This window comes from Crassostrea angulata, chromosome 3 (genome assembly GCF_025612915.1).
Source record: "Crassostrea angulata isolate pt1a10 chromosome 3, ASM2561291v2, whole genome shotgun sequence".
In the NCBI taxonomy this organism is placed as follows: Eukaryota; Metazoa; Mollusca; class Bivalvia; order Ostreida; family Ostreidae; genus Magallana; species Magallana angulata.
In genome coordinates, this window is record NC_069113.1 from 20,814,719 (window position 1) to 20,828,573 (window position 13,855).

The 13,855-nt window shown below is 31.1% G+C and overlaps 2 protein-coding genes across 2 annotated transcripts; one reads left to right on the plus strand and one right to left on the minus strand.

Annotated features, from left to right (window-relative positions):
- The first annotated feature begins 4,397 nt into the window (after positions 1-4,397).
- LOC128178238 (sushi, nidogen and EGF-like domain-containing protein 1) lies at positions 4,398-9,935 on the plus strand. The gene is made up of 12 exons (XM_052845318.1): positions 4,398-4,595; positions 4,963-5,265; positions 5,420-5,512; positions 6,151-6,298; positions 6,598-6,711; positions 6,966-7,076; positions 7,171-7,281; positions 7,412-7,522; positions 8,329-8,439; positions 8,526-8,636; positions 9,209-9,299; positions 9,433-9,935. Exons 1-12 carry the CDS (start codon positions 4,398-4,400, stop codon positions 9,752-9,754), a joined length of 1,824 nt encoding a protein of 607 aa, XP_052701278.1. The 3' UTR covers positions 9,755-9,935.
- Positions 9,936-10,840: 905 nt separating this feature from the next.
- Positions 10,841-13,357, minus strand: LOC128177976 (uncharacterized). The gene is made up of 2 exons (XM_052844915.1): positions 13,264-13,357; positions 10,841-12,766 (listed from the first exon to the last, which is right to left on the minus strand). Exons 1-2 carry the CDS (start codon positions 13,340-13,342, stop codon positions 10,935-10,937), a joined length of 1,911 nt encoding a protein of 636 aa, XP_052700875.1. The 5' UTR covers positions 13,343-13,357; the 3' UTR covers positions 10,841-10,934.
- Positions 13,358-13,855: the final 498 nt, after the last annotated feature.

Below are 13,855 nucleotides of genomic sequence, written 5' to 3' on the forward strand. Positions count from 1 at the left end.
AACATAAAGCGTTTGTCAGATATGAATTTTAATGACTAGCAAACATACTCATGTAGTACCGGTATGTAATGGAAATACCGCCAAAAGTTTATGTTTCGTGTTTTCATTCTTATTTTGCTGAATTTATTTTAATCCAAAGTTCATTTTCACATGTGTGCTACTTTATAGTTTTCATTTCATAATAAATTGCATATTTCATATTTCACTTTGTTCCTTTTTCATTTTATATGTATTGCTTCATTTTATATTGATTTACTTTCTTCTTATCCGCGTTAATAAATTGGTAAGTTAGTATTATAAAACTATTATGCATGCTTATCTTTATTACAAACGTGTATCCAACCAAGTATATTTTTACATTTTACTGAACAACAAACAATAACGGTAAGTTGCAGTATTTTTAGAGTTAAAATAATCAAAAACATCCATTTTTATACAATTTCTTTGGACTGTACAGCAATAGCGCAGTAAAATTTACAAGTGAGGAAGAAAGATAACTCCAAATACACCATCGATATTAATTAAACTCGTCACATTTAGTAAATTTTGTCTAATCTTGAAAGCTACGAAAAAATCATTTATGAATAAAAACTTTCATAGAGTGTAGCACATACTCAACAATAATGAAAATATCAAAATCATTTGCATGGTACTCAAATCTGAACATCCACAGTTTTAGATTCATAATCTAAAAATCAATCTTTGAATAAAGAAAACAGAAACACTTAACCAAAAAGAAACCCAACCTAGTTAATATAGATATATATGTTCATGATGAATATACACTGCACAATTTACAATCAAATTGCAAAACGTAAGGATACTAAAGTCTTCCGTCAGTCATTCTTCACAAATTTTTGTTATGGTATGTGGAAACTAGACATTAATGATGAGCAACTAAAGATCAAGTCCGAGTTTTGTTTTAAGATTACCCCCCCCCCCCCCCCAAAAAAAAAATAAAAATTGAAAGATGGTTAAAAACCTACAACATCTTTTATGGAATCTGCTCTACAGATCTAACTACTCGTTGTTTTTCAAACAATTGTTTATTGCAAGACTGTACATATTCGGTAGGCCCGCCTCAAAAGAAACGTGGGTTCATTAACTGTTTCTTTAGAACCATGAAAACCTACAAAATTGATTACTTCTTCAATGATTATCTCTGTAACAGTGAAACACATTCAAAGTCAAGTTGGAACCAACGCAATTCCTCTCAAGAGGAATGGAGAGAATCTCTGAAAAGTCGACCAGAACTTAACCGCATTGCAGAAAAGGCATAAATATATTGAGCCTCATCCTCTTTAGACACCGAGCCTTCAACATCCGGAATACACCTCGAAATTATTTGAACTAATCAACATTTCTTTTACATATGAATCAGAGGAAGTGTCGTGTAAGCTTTGTAAAAGAATAGTCAACGATATAGTACAGCATTTTAAATTATTCCAGACTGTCCTGTCCTATATAAAAGTCGCGACTATCTCATGCATCTTGTTGTAAATTCGTTGACTGTAAATACAAATGTCAAGTTGACATACAACTCGGACAGGGAAAAAGTTGGTACTATTCTCGAATCCAAGGACAATAGCGTCATTGCAGAAGAAGAGTGGCCATGGGCTATATGTAAACACAGTGCACCAACCACTTGTTTGATGGATTTAATCTCTAACTCTAATTCACAGAGAAAATAAAGACTGTCTGTCTGTCAACGCCACATCAAGGATTTTCAGCATTTGATTGTTTCATCATAACGACACTCGATAAATACTGGTAGTTAACTCGTTTTTCGATACTTTTTTTTAAATAAAGGAAACATGTTTTGGAGCCTAACTGCCAGAAATGAATTACATATGCAATTTAGCAGAATTATCTTTGTTCACTATATCAAAGAAACTAGTAAAATCCCCTTCGAAATTGCCTTAAGATAGAGAATGATGTTCGTAGGTTACAAGGCCTGGGTTAAAAATTATGAAATCTTACATTGCAAAAAGCGGCGTACTTGCAAGGTATATTCTTAAGTGCTGTAAGAATTTAACACATCTATTTAAGTCGTAGATTATATTTGTGTACTATTTAGAGCGAATGTTTTTTGGAAAATCAATATATGTATTATGACATCAATGAACAAAGGTTTTATTAACTAATAACAAAGTCAAAATGCATAAACGAACTACGAAGATTAATTTAAAAACATGCAAAACAAGCGCTTAAGATTGTCCATTAATTTGAAAAGAGTTAACTGCATAAGAAAATTAAACAAAAACATGGAAACTTAAATGACACTAACTGGATTTATATCCCAAAAAAGTCGTTCAATGCCCAAATATCAAAATCCAAACCAAAACAAAACAACTAAATAGCCCATAAAACCTCTGCGGAATTCTTTTTGAAAACATTATGCTATAAATCATTCACATGTTATTTGTTGAAGGAGGAAGTTCGTGCTTTTATGCAGTTTGCAATCTAATTTAATATATAAAACGCTTCTGCAATAAATTAAAAAAAAACTAAATTCCGTCAATTGTCGTCAACATATTTCCTGTCCGTTTGAATTTCTTGATTAATATTGCTAAACATCTTGTAAGGGATTGTCTTTGATTTTAAAGAACCGATGAAAGCTTTCATTTCAATTTATTATGAACAAAGATATATATTCCAAGTTTTATTTAATCTTTCACTTAAAATCAATCAAGGCTCGACATACTCTCCAAAATATCTACGGCAAAAGTTTAAGAAATTAATTTTGCACAGATTTATCAAAGTAGATGTCGATTGTAAGAAAACATAAATTAAGATGGCTTGAATTGATAAACTCAATAACCTTTAAGCAATTGACTTCTAGGCTTAGTAAAAAAACCTGTATTCTGCATTTGATTTGATAAATTCCGGATAACATAGGCCTATAGCTGATTTGAAAATTCATAAGTTATTTATTCATGGGACTATCTAGCATAATGAAAATTTGATCATTAGACAAGTAATTTGGAACAAGCAAATTACAATTAATTGTGAAAAATAAAGCATAACCACCAGATATTTGATTAAAATGGCTCTGGATTATTCTGTCCTGTACAACTCTTGCATAACACTTTTCCTCTACCCATATACATGTATACTTACTAGACAGTTTAGTATTATACAAACTGTTATCTACGATTCTATTCATATCTTTAAAAAAGGACGAGAAGAGTATCACAATTCACGGGAAGCAAAAAAAAAATCGGCTCCAGAAAGTACGTATAATTGATCAGCAGGAAAAGAAAAATCTTTTATGAATTATTGCGTTAATTTTTTATCGGAAAATTGACAATACATGTCAGTAAATTTTTTTTCCAGATGTTAAGATCATTGGCAAACGTATTTCATGATTTAAAAATATGAGAAAGATCTTTTAAAAGTCGTTCTACTTACATTGCATATTTAAAACAAAAAATAGCATGATTTAAAAGCTTATGAAATTATGTAAAACAAGGTTAGAAACAAATCTGTCAATTTTGGGTTTCTACAAACACGAAGAGATAAAAATCATTTAGATAAACCTTATTAGAGTTTTTTTTTCACAAAAACAAGAAATCGTACCGTATTTTTAAAAGTCAATGTTATTTTCAGTTCTTTGCAATTATTTACGATAACAATTTAAAATTTCTGAATCCATCTGCACATTTACTAGCTTTAAACCTACACAAAATTCCTTTGATCTTTGATAAAGTCTCTGGTATTTTAATGACACTCTAGATACACAAATCGACGAGGGTTACTGCAGTTTAAAAATGTTTATCAAAAAGACAAGAATCAAATTAAATGGTTCAAATCACTTTTTACTGTCGCACAGAATCAAGTCATTAAGGCAAAAACACTCGCCGATGTCGCATTTTAGACTTAATGAATGTTCCAAATCACCTAACGTTAATATATTCAGGATGGATTTTCGTACTTGTTTAAGTTGACTAGAAAAAATAAATGTAGATTTCGAAAACCCTATGTGCAAAAGTCTTTCAAGTACATGACATTGTACGTTAATAACACACGTAACATTACTGGATCCAATAAACCATTCTGTCAGATATAAGCGTAGTTACATATTAAAGATGACAGCACTCATTACCTATAGTTTACATGTTTAATATATATTGTTATTGAGTAGCATGTTCTACCGATTTAAAAAAAAAATGCTTCTTTGCATAAGGGTTGCCAAGATGAAGTCTTGTTTAAGACATTTTTTTCACTGCGCATGTACGCGGAACAGTTTTTCAAAGAATGAGCAACTTTGTGAGTATAAGGTATCTGTACTTTGATATCATTGGCTCACCGTCCAACATTTTTTCTACTATCGATAGTTCATCTGTATATAAGCAAGTTTTCAAGGTAAGTTTCCAAACTTTCAAATTTTATCCGAAATGTTTTGCCTCCAGATTGCAATATTTGTGATTCTGTATAATCAAGGGTTTATATTGTGTTTTCCGCTAAGTCAGTTTTATCTGTTTGGTTCTGCAGCAGGTGATAGTAGTTTAAGTGCCAATGATGATGGTTCGACCTCAAGTATACCAGTATCTGTAAACTTTCCTTTCTTTGGCTCGTCGTACAATTCGATTTTCGTAAGTGTAATTATGAATATTTTCATATTATTTGATATGACTTTTTGTACAATTCATAATATTTCATGTATGTATAATTAATATATATAATTTTTTTTTACCGTCTATCGTAAAACCTTTTTTAATATTTTTGAAATTTAATTATAGGTGCATAATGAGATATTTTATGTGAGAGGGATTATCGATTAATATGATTTTCAATACATATTACAACAATGCACATTGTTTTTCTAATGCATACATTTTAAATCATATTTCTTTTTTTTCAAAGTTTGTTTTCATCCGAAATTATTACAAAAAAACTTATTTTTGGATGAACTGATTTTCATACAATTACACTTTGACCATTACATGTAACTTTCAAAAGGTAAATAACAACGGTGACGTAACATTTCGAGCACCACTGACCCAGTATACATCGCAGCCTTTCCCTATAAATGGCTCTCATAAAATCATTGCACCGTTTTGGACAGACATTGATACGACAAAAGGTGGACAGCTATGGTACCGCTCAACTACACAGAATTCAGTTTTACAGCAAGGAACAAGTAAAATTCGTTCGCTTTTTCCAAACATTCTAAATTTTGTTGCCTCCTGGATGATGGTTGTCACGTGGGAAAACGTTGCTGCGTATAACTGTGGTCCAACCAAAAATATAACTTGTTCACAGGTACATGCATGAATATGAACTGTTTTTCTTAATCTTTTTTTCAAATATTTGAAAAAAAATTGAAAATAAAATTTAGGTTTGATGATACAATTTTACATCAAGGAATTTATATTTTTCTATTTATAACACAACTCTCACTGGGTTTTTTTTTCAGAGAAATACATTTCAGCTAGTCCTGATTACTGATGGCACGCACGCATTTGCTCTTTATAATTATAACAAAATAACATGGGCAAAATCCTCACAGGTATGAGCATTCATAAAAAAATGACCTTAGAAATACTCAGTGTGTTCCAACAATCTACATGTAAATAAATAGTGATTTTCCTTTTCTGATTAAAAAGCAATATGATGATAATATTAGTTTATATATAACGCTGTTAATATGTTGGACACTGATCAGGTGCTATGTATGTAATAGTAATTTTATATGAAAAAAATTATATGAAAAAAACACCCATCATTTTCATTTTTCCTATCGTTTATTTGTTATCTGATTAGCTCTAAGTTTATATATATATTTTTTATCATGTGTCATAATGATGATTATACATATTTGACCAAGAATGTGAGTCCATGTCTGTATATCCATTTTAGCGTAATACAACAATCGAAAATTAACATTCCGTTGACATTATGCAAGCACAAACAAAAGAGTATTTCATCCTTTGCACGCTTCAACCAGAACAAACATGTACCTGTTCTGCAATCTGAATTTAAAGTATTGATTGAAAGGATGTGTTTTACAATTAGGGTTTTTTTCTGTCACTTTACATGCAGTCTGATTATTATGATAGAGAATTTTAACGTTTAAGTATACTTTCCATCTAAAATATGATTCAATTCATACTCAATGTTGTATATGAAGACGATATTTTCTTTTAGGTAGGGTTTAATGCTGGGGACGGAAAACACTATTTTTCCGTTCCAGGTTCCATGACAAACTCCGTCCTGAATCTTCCACAGATGTCTAATATAGGTGTTCCAGGACAATTTGTGTTTAGAGTGGATCAAAATAAAATTTCGAATGCAGGTAAAGCATTTAATTCATTACAGTACAAAAAACGATACAGTCACTTCTTACTCTTAAGAATTAAAAAGATTATGTAAAAAAATCGTATTTCTAAAAGATTTTTCTATGAGCAAAACATTGGTTGGCTCGAATGGGAAAAAATAAGGCGCTCAGCATTTTAGATGTTTTGGATCTTTAAAAATGTATGCTGATACATTTAATCTCTACTGTATAAATAAAACGTAAGTTTGCTACAACTACTACGTTCATAGGGATGTTTGTAATTAGAAATTATTAAATATGAAGTAATATTTCTACAGATACCGTTGACGAATGTGCAAGCTCTCCATGTATACACGGAAACTGTTCTAACGAATACCTTTACTATGAATGCATTTGTGAAGCAGGTTACACGGGAGTCAATTGTGAATTGGGTAAGGGGATCTTTAAACTTATCTTGCTAAACAAGTCGCGAATTAGGTTAAAGTGCATTTTCAAATATTATCTGAAAAGGTAAAATAGAATAAATGAGTTGCAAGAAAATACTGTCTTATTTAAAGTTGTTACAGTTGTAAATTTTGAAAGTGTTGGGCTAAATAATCGTTAGGTCAACATTTGTTTATAAAAGTTTTGAAAGATAAGATATGAAGGAAAACTTAAAGCTTATTTTATCATTTTTATTCTTTAGATATTGATGAGTGTCAAAGTTCGCCTTGCATCCATGGCAACTGCTCAGATCATCACAATCATTTTATTTGTCACTGCCAGGCAGGGTACACAGGAAATTACTGCCAAACAGGTTTGTCCTATGTATAATACCAAATGAAGACAAAAAGAGTATTTTACGCAAGTTTTGTTTTCTAAATTGGCCATAAAAATATTTCTATTTTAAGATATTGACGAATGTGCCAGTTCACCTTGTCTTCATGGTAATTGCACAGATCTCGTCAATGGCTACCTCTGCAACTGTGTGGCAGGATTTACTGGGACACACTGTGAACATGGTAAATGAACAAATACAACTTAAGCCAATATATCGAATATGTAGTAATTCTATCCACATATCGTTTGAAACTTCGGCTATATTTAGAGAAATCATATTTCTGTAAGAAATGAATGTTATTTGTTTGACAGATATTAATGAATGTCAAAGTTCGCCATGTTTTCATGGAGACTGCACAGACCATGTAAATTCCTACTCGTGTCATTGTTATCCGGGCTACACAGGGACGCAGTGCCAGATTGGTAAGAGTATTTGTGTTCATTCTAAAATTGCTTTATTACATAATCGTCATTTTGAACAAAAGAAGATGGGGGTAAAGTCGGTTTAGTAGTGAAATACAATTTTAAATTTATTTTTCCCCAATTAAATCTATTCAAATATATTATAATACAACTTTGCAAAAGCAAAATTTCTAACTATAGTCAGTTTTTGATATATTTAACAATAAATAAGAAAAAAAAATATTGTCGGAAATTTTGGTGATATCGAACCCGTAACATAAAAACCCTAGATATATAAGGTTAGCTTATGCCAGGTACTCTAACCACTGAGCCATTTCAGACACAAGAAAGTGGGCTTTTTAAATAATCTGTGTGACTAAGGTCAAGAACTACCGGACTTGTACTATTTTTTCAAAACGTTCAGTTGTTGGGATACAAAATGATATTTTTAATGTATAGTGGGTCACCTCTCCACGTTTTTGTTGTTTGAAATCGGTTTGTTTTCCAATAGACCTTAATTAGACTATGAAAAAAATATGGAGCACAGACCAACTCTATAAAAGAAAATGCCTTGAAGTTCTAAAAAATGACAGTATTTGCAGGTTTTGATATGTATTACGCCTGTTTGAGTCATCATATTCCAAGTATTGAACATACCTATAGGTTAAAAATCAATGATTCGTTAAACATATATTGTTTTAAATGATTTTAAAAAAACTCATCAGATTTATTGATACTTTAATTTTTCAGTAGCCTGTCCGATCGCGTATGGGCATTTTACACGCCTTATCCACCCATCTTCTTTCACGTCTGATCTTTCGTTCCAGATATTGATGAATGCGCTAGTTCTCCATGCTTATTCGGAAACTGTTCGGACCAAGTCAATAGATATGTTTGTAACTGTGTACCTGGCTATACTGGATTCATTTGTGACACAGGTACATGCATTTATGTGTTCATTTTTTGTGTTTGAAATCTCTCTTTCTTTGAATGTAATTTTATCTAGATACATTTCTTTTTTTAGACATTGATGAATGTGGGAGTTCCCCCTGTAGTCACGGTTCATGTGTTAATCAGATCAACAATTACCAGTGTAATTGTGATTCAGGATACTATGGAAGGCAATGTTCAAACTGTAGGTTTCAGAACATTCTTTTGATAAACAACGCCCAATCTCATTTTTAAACGTCTTAGTCACCAGACTTCATTTTTAGATTAAGTTATGTTTCAAAATAGATTTTTTATTCGTCGTGGAGCCATTTGTAAACTAAAAATGATATTTTTAATTGGCAAAACACCCTTCATTTTTCATATACACAAGCATGTTCTTCTCGCTTTTTTTTCAATTGTTAAATGTATCATAGCTGTTGTGTCACAAAGATCAAACTTTCATGATGAAATCATGAAAAATAAAATCCTCAAATTAACAACATTCAATAATGATTTTAGTTTGCTATAATACCCCCCCCCCCCATTTTTGTTCATTTACAGTAAATATACGATGCGCTTAGATATACCTATTGTTATGAATAAATACAAATCAAGCAACAAAAAATCTGTAAATTAAAAAATAATACACTTCAGAATTCAATGATGAGAAAACAAATTCTAGTTTTAAACCATAAAATCCCTTATCATTAAATATTCATTTAACAAAAAAATTCAAAAACTTGTTTTGACGTTAGTTATGTTCATATTCATTTTCAGTTGAAGTATCATATTTAGCACCTCTGTTTGTGGGATTATCGTTATTGCCCCTTGCAGTTTTGATCGTATTGTTATGGAGGAAATTTAAAAGGTTTGCTTAACTTCCTATATCAAAACATTTTTTGTATTCAAACACTGTGCTAATTAACATTCTCTAATAATCCTTAATGTTGTTTTTTCCTAGAATACGCGTTTTTTTTAACATTGTTGTTTTCAATTTATAGAGAGGAAGAAAAAGACGATTCCTTTGAACTATTTCCTTTCAAAGACGCAACACTTGGACCAAGTAAGACTACATTTCGAAATCAGTCACCGAAAAAGTTTTCATTCTCAAACGTTTTTGATATCTTAAAGCAGCTATGGAAAAGAACTTTCTTCAGAATTGCTCCCGCATTAGATAAACTACAAAGTGGATATACATACATTTCTAAAAAAATCAAATTAGCAGACAACTTGCAAAGGTTTCATAACTATCTATCAATGAAGATAAAGCCATTCACTAACCGGATTTCAAAGATATTTCCACAAATACAAAGCATGGAATGATAACATACATGTATTATATGTTAATTTGAAGTCGCTACAAGCGTTAATTAAGTTTATCTTGTTTCAGTGTTGATTTCTATAGAAAAACAGTGGACTTATTATATCTAATTTTTTAGTAACAATTGTCACTCTCATCAATTTGCTTATTCCTTTTGTTCATCTATTTATGTTTTTCTGTTGATTTGTGTACTTCTGTCTTGTTATAAATCGTTCTTAAAATACTTGCTCTTTTATGTTTTATTTCAAAATTGAAGGATTACTGTGGAATCATTTAAATTCGCTGGGGCCAATTTTCGTGGATTGTAAACTTTTTGTTCATTCGCGGGGATGTAATTTTGTGTATGCGTCGGTTACTGTTTCAGTAACAAAGATAACTCCTTCTAAAATTGTTTTCGTTGACGATTTAAATTCGTGGGGGAGGGCTACCCACGAATACCTCACAAATTGTGCCACCACGAATTCTAATGATTCCACAGTAGTTGCAACATAATGAATATTCTAACAAGGTACTACAGTAATTACGACCAATTTTTTATGAACCTTACGTATTGCCAATCTGTTTGGGCATTGTTTTTGGCCATGCAACATTTGTTGCTTTTAGAAGCAGGTATTCTAATTACATTCTCGTAGCTACATTTACGTTTTGTAAAGTACCCAAAAGGGTAAATTGAGAGAAATAGGTACTCTTTTACGAAAATAAAATAACGCTTACCAGGCTCTATATGTGTCCAGTTTTGTATTTTCAGAATCAATAATTGAAAAAAATTAAAATTAGCAAATCTGATTCGGGATTGCATGAAAGCGTAGTGCCCCGAGATTCACGCTACTCTCAACTTGGCTGCCTAATACAATCTTCAAGAAATCTCTCTCGTGTTTTAAAACACTTACATATTGTATGTTCTTAATACCAGTAATTATTCATTAAGCAGAAAAGTATAATATGCTGTATGGTTTATCGCGGGTTCTAAAAACATATATCATAACTTGATTATTATTTTGATTTATAATATAATTAATATGATTATATTTTATTTTATTATAAAAAAGATAAGGAAGGCATTTGTTTTTACATATATGTGGATTTTATTCATCTACAGTTTAAACAATAACAGCGACAATATAGTAAATTCATACAGAATAAATAAACATTCAATTCTGTCGATGTATAATGATGTGTATATCAATTCAGTTTTTTCCAGACAATTTCAATTAATTTTTTAGTATTTTGTACGAAGATACTGTCCTTTAAATGCAAAGGTAACTCTTTGTAAGATTCCAGCAATTTCCAATACATCATAATGCTCTCCGATCTTTTATGCAAATCGGTATAGATTAGGAATAATAAAAAATATGCATATGATTTATCATAAACTACAAACTCATAAATGTTACAGTTTTCAACAAGATATCTTAAATCTTCCGGAAAGAGATGACTCGTTTTATGCATGTCTACCATTGACTTAAAGTAATGCTGCCCAAACAGGGTTGAATAATCACAATGTTCTTTTGTACATTTTGCTACAAGGGATTCATTATATACAATCTTTATTAGAGGACTAATTGTTAAATTGTCAGTTTCACTACATAGCAATTTTATGCATTGCTTATACTTTTTTTGACAGTACCACAGTGTCGCCAAGTCGATCGAACCAAGAACGTTGGCGCGTTGAGCAAACATGAGTGCCACTTCTGCTGATAATAAATACGATTTATACCCAGTCAGAGCGAATTTATCATACATTATTATTCCTATTCTTCTCATAAGCAGTAACCCTATGTACTTAAGAATAGGTATCCTCAGCACGTCATCCTCTAGTTGTAAAGCATGAATGATCTTTAGAATTGAATGCACGCATTCCCGATACGTAGTCTGATAACCCTTTACCACATTAAGTGCTGAACATAATGAATAAAATATGCGAACCTCATGAGATTCGGATAGTAAAACTAACTTATCTCTGTGAATATAACTACATACAGTGAAACTATATAATGAATTTTTACAAAGAAACATTTCAAGAAGACGTTTCAGTACTTTACACTTTTTTTCAATAATTTTCGATTTTAAGAAGAGGTTACTTTCTGGTATGAAATAGTTTGGACAAGATCCTCTAATAAGGAATGATATTAGTCGAGTTAAACAGATCCGTATACAGTAAAAGATGTTTTGTGGAATCCAGAAATCTTGATGCACATCTTCAAGAACATGAAAAAGAACAGTTTTTAAATGGTAGGACGAAAGTGTGTCGTGAGTGTCAGTCAATATGTCAATAAATGAATGTAATATTACTTTCATCAATCCGTAACAACAGAACTGAACATGATTCAATGAACGGACTATATGTTGTTCAAGAACTGAAAAAGAGATCAACCATTGAAGTCCCTCTTCGTCTCCTGTATCTGGACCTTTAGGAACACAATGCATGACACTTATTTTTTCGGCAATGATTCTCGATTTAACATCGTTCCAAAACTTTGTTTGAAAGGTTTTCAAAAAATTAACACAAGAATCAGGATGTATTGGCATAGCATAACAAACGTCGAATCCTTTTGGATATTTTGTTGACAAACATGGTCCATGACTGGTGCAGTCAAAGTTTTTATTAAAAGTGTTCCGCAGTCGTAATTGTAAAAACTCAACTCTAGATAGATAACAATTTTGCGAGCAATTATTATCCTTATTGCTTTCACAAACAAGTTTACAGAATCCTGCTTGACAACCAGTTTTATTTGCTGTAAACATACTTCCATTATAAAATGTTTCCATGTTGATAGTATGTCCGAGAAAAGATTGCATGATATCAATGTCACTCCAATAAAACAAAAAACCTTCACCTTTACTACCGGACATATAATCACATTTTGTTTGGTTGTCGCATAAAGCATATGTGTAAATATCGTTGACATCTCTCCTAATTTGCACATCCTCCTCTGTACCAATGAGTGCAAGTAACTGATTCCAAAAATGAGCAGGGTTTTCGCAGTCAGAGTTGGATTTTCTGGTAATGGGCTCTAAGAAACAATAATTTGTAATGAATATGGCAAATTATTTAGAGTATATGGGTTACTAGTAAAGAATTTCACATTTCATTTTGACTTTGGGATCAACACGGACACAGTCTCTATCTAGTCTCACAACTCAGTTTAATGTCTTAAAGGGACATTGTCACGATTTGGAGCTTGACGATATCATAATTTTTGCAAGGTTCAAATGATGTATTCAAAGATATCAATTAAAGTTTTTAAGTTATCGGCGCAAAACAGAACTCGAAATTCAATGTTTTGAACACAAGTAACTGTCGTGTATATTAAAAAGTAAGATAAAAATGATAAATTGAAGTTATAAATCATGCCATCACGAGTATCATCAAGAGGTTGCCGTTTTAAAATATTGTAACGAATGCATTTAGATTGAAAAAAGGCCACAAAGGTAAATGAAATACAACAAATTTACAAAATTAATTTCTTTATTAACATAGTATTATTTTATAATTAATTTATAGAAGTACCTGTTTGCGTTCGTCCCTGTTTAAAAAGAGCCCATTTGAAAATTCTGCGTATTATTTCGTTCATATCGTCCATATCCATATCTAAACTCCCCGATGTCTAATTTAAAACTAATGGTCCACGAAAATGGTCTTTTAAAAAGACCTTGCCGTGTTCAAGTATTTGAATAATGAATCTCGATGTTTTAATGCATTTAAAATCCAAACTTTATACTTCAACGACGAAACTAAACAAAGTTCTTAAATAAATGTTTAAACAAAATTAAATGGACATCTTGATTATCGTTATTCGTGGGCATAATTCCATCGTTTACATTTGATTAAAGTTTTGAAACTTGCGACATTAAGAATATATTACGTCCTAATTCATATAAATGATTTGTGCTTTGATAGAAATTTTGAAAGATTTAAATTTTTGAAAATATCAATGAACCTATATGCCTTTAGTCTGTTTTTCTTTATCGTCAACATTTAATAACAATATTCACAAATACACGTGTTAAAAGTACGTTTGACAGTCCTAGTCTGATAATCAATATACTTAACATAAATGCCGTTACGCCATAGCCGTTTATTTATGTCGTTAAAGGGTTCG